General features: G+C 44.7%; 1 protein-coding gene across 4 annotated transcripts in view; it reads right to left on the bottom strand.

Moving 5' to 3' along the window:
- Positions 1 to 17,191, bottom strand: part of ccdc166 (coiled-coil domain containing 166) — a 31,786-nt gene that overhangs the window by 7,842 nt on the left and 6,753 nt on the right. For all 4 annotated transcript variants that reach the window (XM_020535487.2, XM_020535485.2, XM_020535486.2 and 1 more), the window contains exons 4-6: positions 15,272 to 15,326; positions 8,390 to 8,534; positions 4,636 to 4,715 (exon numbers count right to left, since the gene is read on the bottom strand). In XM_020535487.2, the coding sequence (XP_020391076.1) occupies positions 4,636 to 4,715; positions 8,390 to 8,534; positions 15,272 to 15,326 (280 nt within the window). The remainder of the gene's footprint in view (positions 1 to 4,635; positions 4,716 to 8,389; positions 8,535 to 15,271; positions 15,327 to 17,191) is intronic.

The following is a 17,191-nucleotide window of genomic DNA, read 5'->3' as shown; positions in this document are numbered from 1 at the left end:
TCCCAGGACCTGATCAAGTGTATTGCAGGACATTGTAGGAAGCTAGGGAAGAAACTGCAGAGTCCCTAGCAGAGACATTTGTGTCATCAATAGCCACAGAAGACTGAAGGGTGGCTAATGTTGTGCCATTATTTAAGAAAGATACAAGGAGAAGCCTGGGAACTATAGACCAGTGAACCTGTTGTCTGTGTTCAGTAAGTTGTGGAGCAGATTCTGAGACAGGATCTACATGCATTTGGAAAGGCAAGGACTAATTAGGAATAGTCAACATGGTTTTGTGCATAGGAAATCATGTCTCACAAGCTTGATTTGAGTTTTTGAAGAGGTGACCAAGAACATAGATGAAGGCAGAGTAGATGATGTTGTCTACATGAACTTTAGCAAGGCCTTCAACAAGGTTCCGCATGGTAGACTGGTTAGTAAGGTGAGATCATGTGGGATCCAGGGAGAGCTAGCCTACTGGAAACATACTTTTGTCTTGACAGTAGGAGGCAGTGGGTAGAGGTACAGGATTGTTGTTCACATTTTAGGTCTGTGACCAGTGGTGTTCCACATGGATCAGTGCTGGGTCCACTGTCGTTCGTCGTTTATATAAATGATTTGGATGAGAGTATAGGAAGTGTGGTTAGTAAGTTTGTGGATGACATCAAAATTGTTGGTATAGTGGACAGTGAAGAAAGTTATCTAAGAGATCAATGGGATCTTGATCATTAGGGCCAGGGGGCCAAGGAATGGCAGATGCAGGTTAGAACAAAGAACAAAGAAAATTACAGCACAGGAACAGGCCCTTCAGCCTTCCAAGCTTGCAATAACATGCTGGCCGTCACAACTAAAACCCCCTACCCTTCCGGGGACCGTATCCCTCTATTCCCATCCTATTCATATATTTGTCAAGACACCCTTTAAAAGTCACTATTGTATCTGCTTCCACTACCTCCCCTGGCAGCGAGTTCCAGGCACCCACCACCCTTTGTGTAAAAAACTTGCCTCGTACATCACCTTTAAACCTTGCCCCTCGCATCTTAAACCCATGGCCACTGGTAACTGACTCTTCCACCCTGAGAAAAAGCTTCTGACTGTCAAGTCTGTCCATGCCCTTTATAATCTTGTAGACCTCTATCAGGTCCCCCCTCAAACTCCGTCGTTCCAGTGAGAACAACCCAAGTTTCTCCAACCTCTCCTCATAGCTTAATTTATCCAAATGTGGCATTTTGGTAAGACAAACCAAGGTAGGACTCACACAGTTAATAGAAGGGCCCTGGAGAGTGTTTTTGAACAGAGGGACTTGGGGTTCAGCTATGTAGTTCCTGGAAAGTGGCATCACAGGTAGACAGGGTGGTAAAGAAGGCTTTTGACACACTTGCCTTTATCAGTCAAAGCACTGAGTCCAGGAGTTGGAATGCCATGTTACAGGTGTACAAGCCAATTGAGGTCATCCTGCTATAGGACGGATGTTATTAAACTGGAAAAGTTGCAAGAAAGGTTCACAAGGATGTTACTGAGACTGGAAGGTTTGGGTTATAAGGAAAGGCTGGAATAGGCTGGGATGTACTTCCCTGGAAACCTCTGAGAATGAGGACAAGGGTGAGATTCTGGAGATATGCCAGGATAACTTTCAAAGAGAGGAAGGCAGGGCATTAGTCCACTGATCCCAACAGTCCAGAGATAACCTTATAGTCAGCCACTTCCAGGATGACTGATTTGGGATGAGACTTCTGTTCTTATTGATATCTCATTTGCACAGTTGATTGTCAGCCCTTGACTTGCTGCCTGCCACATTCCTCAAGGATGAAGTTGTATTTCTATTTGACCAATAACCTAGTAAAATAATGATTTTTTCTTGTGGTTCTTATGTTCTCATCTCTGTGAAAGATAAAGTGCATGTGCAAATCTTGTCCTAGACCAACATTAGTACTAAGACAGTGAGCACCACCATCTGGATATCTGCAATAAAATAGTCCTTACATCCAAGACTTAAGAGTCTCATCAGAGGGTTTCCGGCCCTGGTGAAAACTACCTACAGTTTAAATCCTCACTGCTGTACTGCAGAATGGAATGAGCCTTCACTGTACCCTTACAATGCCTGAGCACTTTCACTGACAAAACTCCCAGGACCAAGGGCTATGAAGTGTAGATCTGTTCCTTCCATTCAGCTTCACATTTGTGGTAAATTGCCAGGTCATTTGGCCATTGCCCACTTCACAGATATCCATACACAACAACAAAAACAGAAGTTGCTGGAAAAGCTCAGCAGGTCTGGCAGCATCTGTGAAGAAAAAAAATCAGAGTTAACATTTCAGGTCCAGTGACCCTTCCTCAGAACTGATGGTAGCTGGGAAAACGTCGGTTTATATGCAGAAAATAGGGAGGGGGATGGGTAGGGAACAAACGATAGGATAGAGCCTGAAAAGAGAGAAGAACAATTGGATAGACAAAAGAGTTGATAACAATCTGGCTAGGAAGGTGAATAGTTGTTAATGGGGACTGTTAGATATCCATGTTGTAGAGTGGCTTTGAGAACCCTAGACACAGTCAGAACTTTCTCTCCTGAAGCCTGTAGATATATGACAAATTCTATTGCCATTCTCATAAAGAGAATAAATGGGATCGACCAGTTAGACACCCAAGGCTTAGTTAATCTGCAGTACCTTTACTGCAATCCCCAACTTTTAGATATGGTTCCCTGAGGATGAGATGATCTTGAGTCACCCACATTACTGAGTGTGAGAGAGGTTCTAAGGCACATGATTGAAAAGCGAGTCCCTTCGCTGGTTGAAGATGCTGCACATCTTTCACTTTGGAGAACCTTCTTATGTTCTACAGATGATAACAGGATTACTGATATTGATAAGGGAGAAGATCACAGCTGTACTGAGGGAGGGCTCATCCAGTGAGGCCATATGGGTAGAGCTCAGGAATAGGAAGGGTGCAATCACTTTGAATGGGATTGTACCACAATCCTCCGAAAAGCCAGGGAGGATAATAAAGAAAAAGATATGTGGGCAGATTATGGAAAAATATGAAAACAACAGGGTGTTTTGATAGGTGATTTTAACTTAGAGCCAGGGTGAGGATGAGGAAGGTTTGTTAAATGTGTCCAGGATAGTTTTTGAAGCAATATATAAATAGTCCAACTAGGGAAGGGGCATACTAGACCTGGTATTGGGGAATGTACCCGGACAGGTGATTGAAGTTTCAGTGGGGGAGCATTTCGGGAAGAGCGACTGTAAATCTCTAAGTTTAAAGTTACTTATTGATAAGGACGTGAGTAGTCCTCGGGTCGAAGTTTTAAATTGGGGGAAGGCTGACTACCACAATATTAGGCAGGAACTGGGGAATGTAGATTGGGGGTGGTTGTTTGAGGATAAATCTACATCTGGTATGTGGGAACCTTTTAAAGGCCAATTGATTCGTGTTCAGGACCAGCATGCTCCTGTAAAAATGAAGGATAAGGATGGTAAGATTCAGGAATCTTGGATGGTAAAAGAAATTGAGACCTTAGTCAAAAAGAAAAAGGAGGCATACGTAAGGTTTAGGAACCGAAGAGAGACACAGCCCTCAAAGAATACAAAGATAGCAGAAAAGAACTCAAACAAGGTATTAGGAGGGCTAAAAGGGGCCATGAAAAGTCTTTGGCAAAAAGGATTAATGAAAATCCCAAGGTGTTTTATACATATATAAGGAGCTAGAGGGTAGCTAGGGTAAGGGTAGGTCCACTCAAGGACGAATGGCAGAATTTATATGTGGAGCTGGAAGCAGTGAGTGAGGTCCTTACGGATATTTTGCATCAGCATTCACCAAGGAGAAGGATATGGTGGATGGTAAGTTTCGAGATGGGTATGTTGATATGCTGGGGCACGTCAATATGAAAAAGGTGGTGTTGGTGTTTCAAAAAGCATTAAAGTAGACAAGTCCCCAGGACCTGTTGCGGCTTTGTATGAAATCTTTGTATCCTGTTTAGTCACAGGAGAGGACTGGAGAATACCCAATGTTTATCCTTTGTTTAAGAAGGGCGACAGGGAAAATCCGGCAAATTACAGGTCAGTGAGCCTTATGTAAGTGGTAGGAAAATTCTTGGAGAAGATTCTTAGGGATAAGACTTACTCCTATTTGGGAAAACTATGGACTTGTTAGCAATAGGTAGCATGGCTTTGTCCAGGAAAGGTCATGTCGCTCAAACTTAATTGAGTTTTTTGAGGAAGTGACAAAGATGATTGATGACAGCAAGTCAGTAGACATTGTCTGCATGGACTGCCTCTGACAAGGTCCCTCACGTCAGGCTAATACAAAACTGAAATTAACACTGATCTGTGGTGAGCTGGTAAGATGGATACAGAACTGGCTTAATCATACAATGATCATTACTGATCTGACAAGCGTGTGATCATGTGAGATACCTCACCCTGCCATTCTTGGCATACCTCAACTTTAAAATGCAAAGTATCAGACAGGTCATTTTTCTCACGACCAGCTTCATACCTGCGGATTTTTAAAACAGCAGTGAGGAGTTTTGAACTCTCATCTCTAATGGTTACCTTACTGGACATCCAGAGTATCAGACAAAGCTTTGGTTAGGTTGCCAAAATAAAATCCTGCCCAGCTGAAATGCTCTACTCAGGTGAGAGGTTCACTTACTTTATATTCGCCCAGGTCCTCAATCTCCTTCTTAAGCTGAAGCAGCTCATTTTCTTTCTCTGCTTGTTCCATTTCCAGTTCTGAAGAAAGTAGAGAGAAACAAAAAACAGATGTACTAGGCATTTCCCAGCTTTGTGACTATCTGCATTCAGTTCCATCAATGCTATAAATGTTCATAAATTACACTTCAGCTAAAATATTTCCTGTAAGTCATGCCAAAGAAAGTCTTACATTTATAGACCGTCTTTCACATACAGAATCTCTAAGGACAATTTGTAGTATGGTCATTGTTAGATAGAAACAACAGCTCATGATATTGCTAGACATTAATGATTAATTAAAGGTCTGTTAGGTTGGTTAGCATGTCCATTGAGCAGGATAATGTATTGTCTATACCATAATATGCTTGTGGGGACAGGCAAGTTGGCATGGCCAGTCTATTTTGTGGTCTAGATGAAAAATGGTAGGAATAAATAGTGGGCACCTCACTCAAAAGGTGCCCTGTACACATCCACCTCTAAAATATCATCCCACTTCCATATAAGCTGCCTATCATTCAACACCTCCAGTGATGAGCTGACTCTGTTTTTATTTAACATTTAATAAAATTTGTGAGATACATGCTTGTTAAAGCGTCCGCTCACCTGTTATTGCTCACCTGTGTGCCTCTGAAGCCGGAGTGTCTCAGATGGGATCTCAGGCTTTCCCATTAATTAGATAAGAATCTTGTCTCTATGTCAATTAAGGGAGCAACTTTGCAAAAACCCCAGACCATTGACTATCTTTTCCATGGGTTCAGCACACAGAAGCAGTTACAGCACTCCAATTCAAACATTTAGCCCGAGGTCCTTAGCGCCTTCCAAACACACAATCGCTCCCATCTCAAAGGACAAGGGCAGCAGATACATGGGAACACCACCCCCTGCAAGTTCCCCTCCAAGCCACTCACCATCCTGACTTGGAAATATATTGCCGTTCCTTTACTGTCGCTGGGTCAAAATCCTAGAATTCCCTCCCTAATGGCATTGTGGGTCAACCCACAGCACATGGACTGCAGCGGTTCAAGAAGGCAGCTCACCACCACCTTCTCAAGGCCAACTAGGGACAGACAATAAATGCTGGTCCAGTCAGCGACGCCCTCATCCCATGAACAGTTTTGTTTTAAAAATGTCAGCATAGCTCAGTAACAGTGTTGCCTCTAAGTCAAAAGATTTCAAAAGTCAAAAGAAGTCAAGTCTGTCCCCCTAGGGCTGCATTGTTGAAGGTGCCATATTTTGGTTGCAATTTTAAATTGAGGCCCTGTCTACCCTCTCAGGTGTATGTACAAGATTCAAAGAAGATTGTGGAACTCATCTCTGTTCTTGTCAATATTTATTGATTATACATCAAAACAGATTATCTGGTCATTACCATATAGTTGGTAATATTAGCTTGCTCCATGCAAATTGCTTCTGAGTTTCTTACATTACAACAGTGACTACACCTTAAAGGTACTTCATTAGCTTTGAAAAATGCTTTGAAATACCTGGTGCTAGTTAAAAATACTAAATAAATGCAGTCTTCTTTCTTTTCAAACTTGCAGGCACTTCAGAAATTTAAAAATCAAAACTTGCAAAGGACTCCCAACCTCAGCAGCTTTGGCCTTGCCATCGATTCTCAAACAACTTTTAAAATTTGAGCTTATCTCCCTTGTCCTGGATTCCCCCAGCAGTGAAACTATTTTCTCTCTCAGTAACCTATCAAGTCCTTAGTACAACCTTCACCATACTCATTACAAGTACCATGCTTTAGAAAGAATGTCAAGGCCTTCTAGAGGATGCTTAGAAGAGATTTACAGGAAAGATTGGTAATTGGACAACACTTAACGGATAGAGATTAGAGAAACTGGAAAACTTCTCCTTGGAGAATTAAAGAGTGATTTAATGGCATGATTGAAAATGATGAGAGGTTTTGATCAAGCAAGTAGAGAGGAACTGCTTCCACTTCCAGAAGGATCAGTAACCACAGGATATAATTGGCAAATAATCAGGGGGAGATGAACATTTGTCCCTACACAGTGAGCTGCAATGTGGAACGTACTGCCTGAAAAGATGAAAGCAGACTCAATCAAAACTTTAAAAAGCGTGAATTGAAGAAATACTTATAAATAACAGGTATGCAGGGCTATTGACAACGTATAAGGAAAGTTGGCAATTGCATAGAGCATTTATCGAGCCAAGTATGATGGATCAAATAAAGGCAGAAGAAATAGGAGCAGGAGAAGGCATTTAGCCCCTTGAGCCTGCTCTGCCAGTCAACATTCAAAATCTCCCCTCCCCCTACTGCATCCCAAAACCAGTCCAGCTCGTCCCTGCCTCCCTAACCTGTTCTTCCTCCCACCTATCCCCTCCTCCCACCTCAAGCCGCACCTCCATCTCCTACCGACCAATCTCATCCCGCCCCCTTGACCTGTCCGTCCTCCCTGGACTGACCTATCCCCTTCCTAACTCCCTACCTACACTCACCTTTACTGGCTCCATCCCCGCCTCTTCGACCTGTTTGTTTCCTCTCCACCTATCCTCTCCTCTATCCCTCTTCTATCCGCCTCCCACTCTCTCCCTATTTATTTCAGAACACCCTTCCCACCCACACCCCCCCCCCCCCGCCCCTTTTCTGATGAAGGGTCTAGGCCCGAAACGTCAGCCTCTCTGCTCCTATGATGCTGCTTGGCCTGCTGTGTTCATCCAGCCCTGCACCTTGTTGTCTCGGATTCTCCAGCATCTGCAGTTCCTACTATCTCTGCCAGTCAATAGGATCTGTTTATGGCCTTGACCCCACTTTCCTGCCTGTTCCTAGAACCCTCGTGCCTAATAGATTGAAACTTTGTTTAACTCAGTCTGGATAAGAACTAGGAGCAGGATTAGGCAATTCAGCACCTTCAGCCTCTTAATATTTGATTTCATCTCAGTTTCCGCTGTTGGCCTTGCTTTCACGGCTCTCTGTGTAGGAGATCCCAAGTACTAACAACCTCCGAGACAAGGAATTCGTCACTTACGTATTAAATGGGACACTCTCTTATTTTGAAACTGTGTCCCATTGTTCTTGACTCCAGCTCCCCCACCCCTGAGGGCGAAACTCCTCCCAGCTGCCAGCTTGTCAACCCCGCTCAGAATCATATATGTTTCAATAAGATTCCCATTCTTCTAAACTCCAAGTAATAGGGGCTCAACTTTTTCATTCATTCACAGGATGAGGACGTCACTGGCTAAAGCAGTATTTATTGTCCGTCCCTAATTGCCCAGAGGGCAGTTAAGAGTCAACCACATTGCTGTGGGTCTGGAGTCACATGTAGGCCAGACCAGGTGAAGATGGTAGTTTCCTTCCCTAAAGGACATGAGTGATCAGATGGTTTTTTCCTTGCCAATGCAATGGATTGCAGTCATCATCAGACTCTTAATTCTGGATATTTATTGAATTCAAATTCCATTATGCGCCATGGCAGGATTCAAACCTGCATCCCCAGAATGTTATCTGGGTCTCTGGAATAACAGTCAAACAATACCACTAGGCCATTGCTTCCCCAACCTGTTCAACCTTCCTTTGTAAGGGAACCACCTCCTCACAGGAATTAGACAGTGACCTTCTAATGAATTGTTTCCAAAATGAATATTATTTGTGTGGAATTATGGTTAGTAGCTGTTGCAACACAGAGCGGTGAATGAGGCAAGTGCATTTGTCGCTCATATCAAACAGCCTGATTTGCATTTGAACAAACCTTGTTTCTGTACCTCAAATTCAGCCAGTATTTTCTCCTTTGCATTCCTGATTTCTTCCAAGTTCTGGCGATTCTGATCATTCAGTGTAATGATCTGATTCTGCCTTTTCTCAGTCCTTTTTGACATCTGGACGATGTATTCATGCTAAACCAGGTAAAAATTAAAGTATGTTAAGATTTATAGAGCCATGTTTAGCTGCACAGCCAAAAATGCTGATTAACTAAAGAATATTGAAGGAGTTAAATGATTTAAATATGGGCTAATGCACAGTTTATCTCATGTTACAGCACAATAATATGCTGAGGTAATGGGATAATGCACAGTAAAAACGGCAGTAATGTAAAACAAAGAACTGTGATTCTCAAGATCTGAAACAAAAACAGAAATTTCTGGAGAAATTCAGCAAGTTTTGCAGCATTTGTGGACAGAAAATAACGCTAACATTTAGAGTCCAGTGACCCTTCTTCAGAGTATAAGAAATAGAAAGAAGAGTAGGCTGTTCGGCCCCTCAAGCCTGTTTCGCCATTCAAAAGGATCATGACTGCTCTAACATTCTTCGTATCCACTTTCCTGCCCTTTCCCCATAACCTTTGATTTCCCGACTGATCAAGAATCTATCTCAGACTTAAATATACAAAACGACTCTTCCCCCCACAGCTCTCTGTGGCAAGGAGTTCCAAAGACTCTCAACCCTTAAGAGAGAAGAAATTCCTCCTCACCTCAGTCTTAAATTGGTGCCTCTTTATTCTGAGACTCAGGCCTTTGGGCCTAGATTCTCCCACGATGGAAACCATCCTCTCATTTACCCTGTCAAGTTCTTTAAAAATTCTATATGTTTCAATGAGATCACCTCTCATTCTTCTAAACTTCAGGAAGTAGAGTCCCAACCTGTTCAGCCTTGCTCATAAGACAATCCCTCCATTTTTTTATTCATTTATGGTGCTGGTGGATCCTCAACAGCAGGGAGGCAAGTGTGAGGCTGGAAGGAGACACAGTAATCAAAAATACCAAGTTGAAGAGACAGGTCAGGCTGGAACAGGACAGGGAGCGAGGAATGCCTGGTGGGTTAAATTACATCAATTTCAATGCTAGAGATCCGATGAACTCAGGTTGTGGATAGGTAGGTGGGACTTGGATTTATAGCCATTACAGAAACATGGCTAAGGGAGAGACAAGACTGACAGCTTAACGTGCCAGGGTACAGGTGCTTTAGGTGGGACAGAGGGGGAGGAAAGAGGGGAGGGGGGAGTTGCATTTTTGATTAAGAGGAGTATCACAGCAGTAGTCAGAGATGAAATAACTGAGGGATCATTCAGTGAGGCTTTGTAGGTAGAGCTAAGAAATAAGAAGTAGATGGTGACGTTACTGGGGCTGTACTTGACTAGTTGGGGGCCAAATAGTCAATGGGAATTATGTAGGGAGACTGGGGAGACTTGCAGGAGTAACAGGGTTGTCATAGTAGGGAATTTTAGTTTTCCTAACATAGACTGGGACTGCCATAATGTTAAGGGCTTAGATGGTGTGGAATTTGTTAAGTGAGTTCAAGAAAGTTTCTTCAAGCAGCATGTAGAGGGTCCTACTCGGGAAGGGGCAAAACTCAAACTACTCTTGGGAAATAGGGCAGGACAGGTGACTGAGATGACAGTGGGGGAGCACTTTGGGACCAGTGATCGTCGTTTTATTAATTTTAAAATAGTTATGGAGAGGGACAAAACAGGTCCACAGGTTCAAGTTCAACACTGGGGCAAAGTGGATTTTGATGGAATTCGACAGGAGCTTGCAGGGGTTAATTGGAGTAGTTAGTTTGCAGGCAAAGGGACCTCCAACAAGTGGGAGGCTTTTTAAGTGTGATAGCAAGAGTTCAAGGTTTATATGCTCCTGTGAGGGTGAAGGGCAAGGTTGGCAGGAGCAAGGAACCCTGGGTGACAAGAGATATTGAAGCTTTGACCAGGAGGAGGCACAGCTCAGGTACAGGCAGCTGGGATCAAGGGAATCCCTGCAGGTATAAAGGGGATACAAGAGTTTACTGAAGAAGGAAATCAGGAGGGCGAAAAGGGGGCACGAAATAGCTTTGGCTGAGAAGATTAGGGTGAATCCAAAGAGATTCTTTAAGTACATTAAAGGAAAAAGAATAACAAGACAGAGAACAAAACCCCTCAAGGACTAAAGTGGACATGTGTGCGTGGAACTGCAGGAGATGGGTGAGGTCCTCAATGAATATTTCTCCCGAATATTTACTGTGGAGTAGGACATGAAGACTTGGGAACTTAGGAAAGTTAGCGACATTATCTTGAGGACAGTCCATATCACAGTAGAGGTGGTGTTGGACGTATTAGAATACATGAAGGTGGATAAATCTTGTGGCCCTGACCAGATATATCGAAGAACCCTGCAAGAGGCTAGAGAAGAAATTGCAGAGGTCCTAGCTGATATATCTGCATCATCATTAGCCACGGGTGAAATCCTAGAAGACTGGAGGGTAGCGAAAGTTGTGCCCTAATTCAAGAAGGGCTGCAAAGAAAAACCCAGGAACTATAGACCAGTAAGTCTAACATCTGTAGCAGGTAAGTTACTTGAGAAGATTCGGAGGGATCAGATATACATGCATTTAGAAAGACAGGGTTGTTTAGGAGAGTCAGCATGGCTTTGTGCGTGGGAGATCGTGCCTCACAAATTTTTCAGAGTTCTTTGATGAAGTGACCAGGAAGGTTGATGAGGGCAGGGCAGTAGACGTAGTTGATATGGATTTCAGTAAGGCCTTTGATAAGGTTCCACATGGTAGGCTGCTCTGGAAGGTTAGATCACATGGAATCCACGGAGAGCTGGCAAATTGAATACACAATTGGCTTGATGGTAGGAAGCAGAGAGTAACAATGGAAGGATGCTTGTCTGATTGGAGGCCTGTGACTAGTGGTGTGTCTCAGGGGTCGGTGCTGGGCCCATTGCTGTTTGTTATCTATATTAATGATTTGAATGAGAATGTACAAGGCATGATTAGTAAGTGGGTGGATGACACTAAAACAGGCGGTATCGGGGACAGTGAGGCAGGTTATCAGAAATTGAAGCAGGATCTTGATCAGCTGGGGAAATGGGCTGAAAAATGGCAAATGGAGTTTGAGAGATATGTGTGAGGTGTTGCATTCTGTGAAGTCAAATCAAGGTAGGAGTTTCATGGTGAATGATAGGGCCTTAAGTAGTGTAGTGGAACAAAGGGACCTTGGAGTTCAGGTGCATGGTTCCCTGGAAGTGGAGTCACAGGTAGACAGGGCAGTGAAGAAGGCTTTTGGCACACTAGCCTTCATCAGTCAGGGCACTGAGTATAGAAGTTGGGAAGTTGTGTTGCAGTTGTACAGGTCGTTGGTGTGGCCATTCTTGGAGTGTTGTGTTCAATTCTGGTCACCTTGCTATAGGGAGGATATTATTAAATTGGAAAGAGTGCAGAAGAAATTTACAAGGATGTTGCCAGGACTTAAGGGAGACGTTGGACAAGATAGGACTTTTTCTTTATTTACAGCATAGGAGACTGAGGGGGGGATCTTATAGAAGTGTATAAGATCATGAGAGGCATGGATAGGGTGAATGCACTCAGTCTTTTTCTCAGGGTTGGGGAATCGAGGATTAGACGGCATCAGTTTAACACAAGAGGGGAAAGAATAAATGGGAACCTGAGGGGCAATTTTTTTTACACAGAGGGTGGTGCGCTTATGGAATAAGCTGCGAGCGGAAGTGGTTGAAGTGGGTACATTAACAACATTTAAAAGGCATTTGGAAGGATATGGGCCAAACGCAGGGAAATGAGATTAGCGTGGATGGGCATTTTGGTCAGCATGGACCAGTTTGGGCCGAAGGGCCTGTCTCCATGCTGTAAGACTCTATGACTGTAATGAGGAGCTCAGTGGCCTTAGCAGAACCCAAACGGGGTGACACTGAGCAGGTTATTACTGAGCAGGTGCTGCTTGATAGCACTGTTGATGACAACTTCCAGCATTTTACTGTTGATCGAGAGTAGACTGATGGGGCGGTAATTGGCCGGGTTGGATTTGTCCTGCTGTTTATGTACAGGACATAGCTGGGCAATTTTCCACATTTTTGGGGGGATGCCACTGACTGTACTGGAACAGCTTGGCTAGGGAGCAGCAAGTTCTGGAGCACAAGTCTTCAGTACGATTGCCGGAATGCTGTCAGGACCCATAGCCTTTGCAGTATCCACTGCCTCCAACTGTTTCTTGATATCACATGGAGTGAACTGAATTCACTGAAGACTGGTACCTGTAATGTTGAATCATCCACACGGCACTTCTGGCTGAAGACTGTGTGAATGCTTCATGCCTTATCTTTTGCACTGATGTGCTAGGCTCTCCCATCACTGAGGATGAGGGTATTTGTGGAGCTTCTTCCTCCCATGAATTGTTTAATTGTCCACGACCATTCACAACTTGATGTGGCAGAACTGCAGAGCTTAGATCTGATTTGTTGGTTGTGGGATCGCTTAGTTCAGTTTATCACTTGCAGCTGTTTGATGTGCAGGTAGTCCTGTTTGTTAGCTTCACAATGTTGACACTTCAGTTTTAGGTATGCTTGGTGCTGCTCCTGGCATGCCTTCCTGCACTCACTGTCAAACCAGGGTTGATCCCCAGGCTTGATGGTAATGGTTGAGAAGGGGATAACTCAGGCCATGAAGTTGCAGAATGTGCTGGAGTACAATTCTCCTGCTGCTGATGGCCCACGGCGCCTCATGAATGCCCAGTCTTGAGTATCTAGATCTGTCCAAAGTCTGTCCCATTCAGCACAGTGATAGTGGCACACAACACCACAGAGGGTGTTCTCAATGTGAAGGTTCTTTATTCATTAACAGGATGAGGGCATCACTGGCTAGGCAGCATTTGTTGCCCATCCCTAGTTGCCTAGAGTGCAGTTAAGAGTCAATCACATTGATGTGGGTCTGGAGTCACATGTAGGCCAGGCTAGGTAAGAATGGCAGTTTCTTTCCCTAAAGGACATGAGTGAACCAGATGGATTCTTTTTCCTGACAATCATGGTCATCATTAGATTCTAAGGTGGGACTTCATCTCCACAAGGACTGTGCGGTGGTCACTCTTTCCAATACTGTCATGGACAGATGCATCTGCAGCAGGCAGATTGGTAAGGACGAGGTCAAATATGCTTTTCCCTCTTCTTGGTTCCTTCACCAGCTGCCACAGATCCAGTTCAGCAGCTATGTCCTTTGGGACCCGAACAGCCCAATCAGCAGTACCGTTGCCAAGCCATTCTTGATGGTGGACATTGAAACTCCCCATCCATATTACAGTTTATACCCTTGACACCCTCAGTGCTTCCTCCAAGTGTTATTCAAAATGGAGGAGTAACAATTCATCAGCTGATGGAGGACGGTACATGGTTTTCAACAGAAAGTTTCCTTGCCCATGTTTAACCTGAAGCCATGAGACTTCATGGGGTCCAGAGTCAATGTTGAGACTGTCAGGGCAATGGTGACAGGATCCAGTTTCAGACCAGGTGACTGATCTGAATTTTCACATGGAGCTTCAGTCAGCTGATCACAGAAACAGTGAACCATCCAGCAGGGAAAGAGGTCATTCTGCCCCCTTTGCCTTTGATGGCTCTTTGAAAGATTAGTCCAAATTTCAATCCAATTCTCTTTTGAAAATTCCAACTCCATTTATTTCCACCACCCTATCGTGCCAGATGAAGAGTTTAAATTAAATAATTCTGAAGTATAAAGACAGTCGCGACCTTTGCTATCAACGGCTACATCCTAAGAAAGAATACAGAATAAAAACCATAACAGTGCACTGGGTTAAAAAGAATTCTCCAATTCTCACCTGTAATTCTTTTCTTAATTAAATCCGTATCTTTTGCCTGTCCAATCTGCTGCTTCCTAACTGCTCTAACCAAATCCCTCGTGATTTTGAACATCTTTCTTAAATGTTAAAAGCATTCTGCCTCCCTCTAATGGTTACAATCCTGTACTGTGACTGCTTCTCACATCCCACCCATTGAACTGAACTGGAGACAAAAACAACATACTAACATCAGCAGGAAAAACGCCCCATTGTGGCTTCACAGGAGAATAATAAAACAAACAGTGTAGCAAGCCTAAGAAAGAGATGCAGGGACAATCAATGTCAAACAGGTGTGTTTTAAAGGTGGTCTTAAAAAAGGAGAGGGAGGCAAAGGTGTTTAGGGAGGGCATTCCACAGCTTTGCTTCTAGACAGCTTCAGGCAAAGGCTCGAGTGGTGAAGAGGGGACAGGAGGCAATGAGCAAGAGACCAGAGTCAGATGAAGACAGACTAGATCAATGAGGACTATATTCAGTGGAGTTTAGAAGAATGAGGGGAGATCTCATGGAAACTTCTAAAACTCTAACTGGACCAGACAGGCTAAACACAGGCAGGGTGTACCCGATGACCAGGGATCACAGTCTGAGGATATGGGGTAGGCCATGTAGGACTGAGATGAGGAAAAATTTCTTCAGCCAGAGAGTGATAAGCCTGTGGAATTTCAATAGTTGTGGCTAGAATATTGAATATTTTCAAGAAGGAGTTAGATCTTGTTCTTAGGGCTAAAGAGATGGGGGAACTGGGTGCTGAATTGGATAATCAGCCACGAAAATTTTGAATAATGGAGCAGGCTCAGAGGATCGAATGGCCTATTCCTATTTTCTATGATTCCTCAGGCCCTGACCCCCTTTGTCAGTTGCTGACTCCCCCTTCCTAGGCGCAGGTCCTCACATCCCACACACTACTTCTTCAGGTCTCGAACATATTCCTCATGTCTAACGTCCCTGTCCCACGTCCCAACTGTTTGGCCATGGTACAGATTCCTCTCTAGCTCTGCCACTGAATGCAAGTTGGGTACTTACAGTCTCCAGGCGTGTCTGCTGTGCCTCCTTTTCGAGGAACTCATTCTCCTTTCGCCTATGAACTGGTGGCTAAAGAAAGTACACAAACTGGAGTTTCAGTGCATGCGAAAGTCACAGATCTCAGCAAAGGTGACGGAGCCCATTCAGCCCAGCAAGTTCACCTTGGAGTGACTCCTCCCAGAAACATTCCTTTGTTACAATAGGTACTGAAGAGTCCAGTTCTGAGGAAGGGTCACCGGACCCGAAACATTAACTCTGTTTTCTCCTCCACAGATGCTGCCAGACCTGCTGAGCTTTTCCAGCAACTTTGTCTTTGTACTGAAGAGTCCTGCCTCCACTCCAGAAGAGCAAGGGCAGGAGGAATAGCAATGAATTCCAGCTCTGGGTTTATCCATTGGCTAGAGAGGCCTATAACACTCAAATATCTCAGGGATAGTAAGTGCTTAGAAGACCATATCCTGGAGAAACACTGTGACTAAACTGCGTAGAGTCACAGTCATTCAGCATAGAAACAGCTGACCATATCTATGCCAATTAACAAACACCAAACTACACTAATCCCATTTATATGCATCTGGGTCCATAGCCTGCTATGCCCTGGCATTTTAAGAACACATCCAGATGCTTCTTAAATGTTGCGAGAGTACCTGCCTCAACCACCCTTTCAAGCAGCGCATTTCACATTTCTACCACCCATGGGGTGAAAAAAAATTTTCCTCAGATCTCCTCTAAACGACTTGGTCCTCACCTTAAACTTATTACTGGTCTCGGTCATGTCAGCCATGGGGAAGAGATTCTCACGATCTACTCTGCCTGTGCCTCTTAATTTTGTACCCCTCAATCAGATCCCCGTTCAGCCTCTTCTGCTCCAAGGAAAGCAAACCCAGTCTATCCAGAGATAGTAGGAACTGCAGATGCTGGAGAATCCGAGACAACAAGGTGCAGGGCTGGATGAACACAGCAGGCCAAGCAGCATCACAGGAGCAGAGAGGCTGACGTTTCGCGCCTAGACCCTTCATCAGAAAAGGGGGAGGGGAAGGGGGTTTTGAAATAAATAAGGAGAGAATGGGAGGCGGATAGAAGAGGGATAGAGGAGAGGATAGGTGGAGAGGAAACAAACAGGTCAAAGAGGCGGGGATGGAGCCAGTAAAGGTGAGTGTAGGTAGGGAGTTAGGAAGGGGATAGGTCAGTCCAGGGAGGACGGACAGGTCAAGGGGGCAGGATGAGATTGGTCGGTAGGAGATGGAGGTGCGGCTTGAGGTGGGAGGAGGGGATAGGTGGGAGGAAGAACAGGTTAGGGAGGCAGGGACGAGCTGGACTGGTTTTGGGATGCGGTAGGGGGAGGGGAGATTTTGAAACTTGTGAAATCCACATTGATACCATTGGGCTGCAGGGTTCCCAAGCGGAATATGAGTTGCTGTTCCTGCAACCTTCGGGTGGCATCGTTGTGGCACTGCAGGAGGCCCAGGATGGACATGTCGTCTGAGGAATGGGAGGGGGAGTTGAAATGGTTCGCGACTGGGAGGTGCAGTTGTTTGTTGCGAACCGAGCGTAGGTGTTCTGCAAAGCGGTCCCCGAGTCTCCGCTTGGTTTCCCCGATGTAGAGGAAGCCACACCGGGTACAGCGGATGCAGTATACCACATTGGCAGATGTGCAGGTGAACATCTGCTTGATGTGGAAAGTCTTCTTGGGGCCTGGGATGGGGGTGAGGGAGGAGGTATGGGGGCAGGTGTAGCACTTCCTGCGGTTGCAGGGAAAAGTGCCGGGTGTGGTGGAGCTGGAGGGGAGTGTGGAGCGGACAAGGGAGTCACGGAGAGAGTTGTCCCTCCGGAAAGCAGATAAGGGTGGGGAGGGAAAGATGTCTTTGGTGGTGGGGTCGGATTGCAGTTGGCGGAAGTGTCGGAGGATGATGCGTTGGA

This window comes from Rhincodon typus, chromosome 1, assembly GCF_021869965.1.
Source record: "Rhincodon typus isolate 14 chromosome 1, sRhiTyp1.1, whole genome shotgun sequence".
NCBI classification, from domain to species: Eukaryota; Metazoa; Chordata; class Chondrichthyes; order Orectolobiformes; family Rhincodontidae; genus Rhincodon; species Rhincodon typus.
This window is presented reverse-complemented; position numbering and strand designations above follow the sequence as displayed.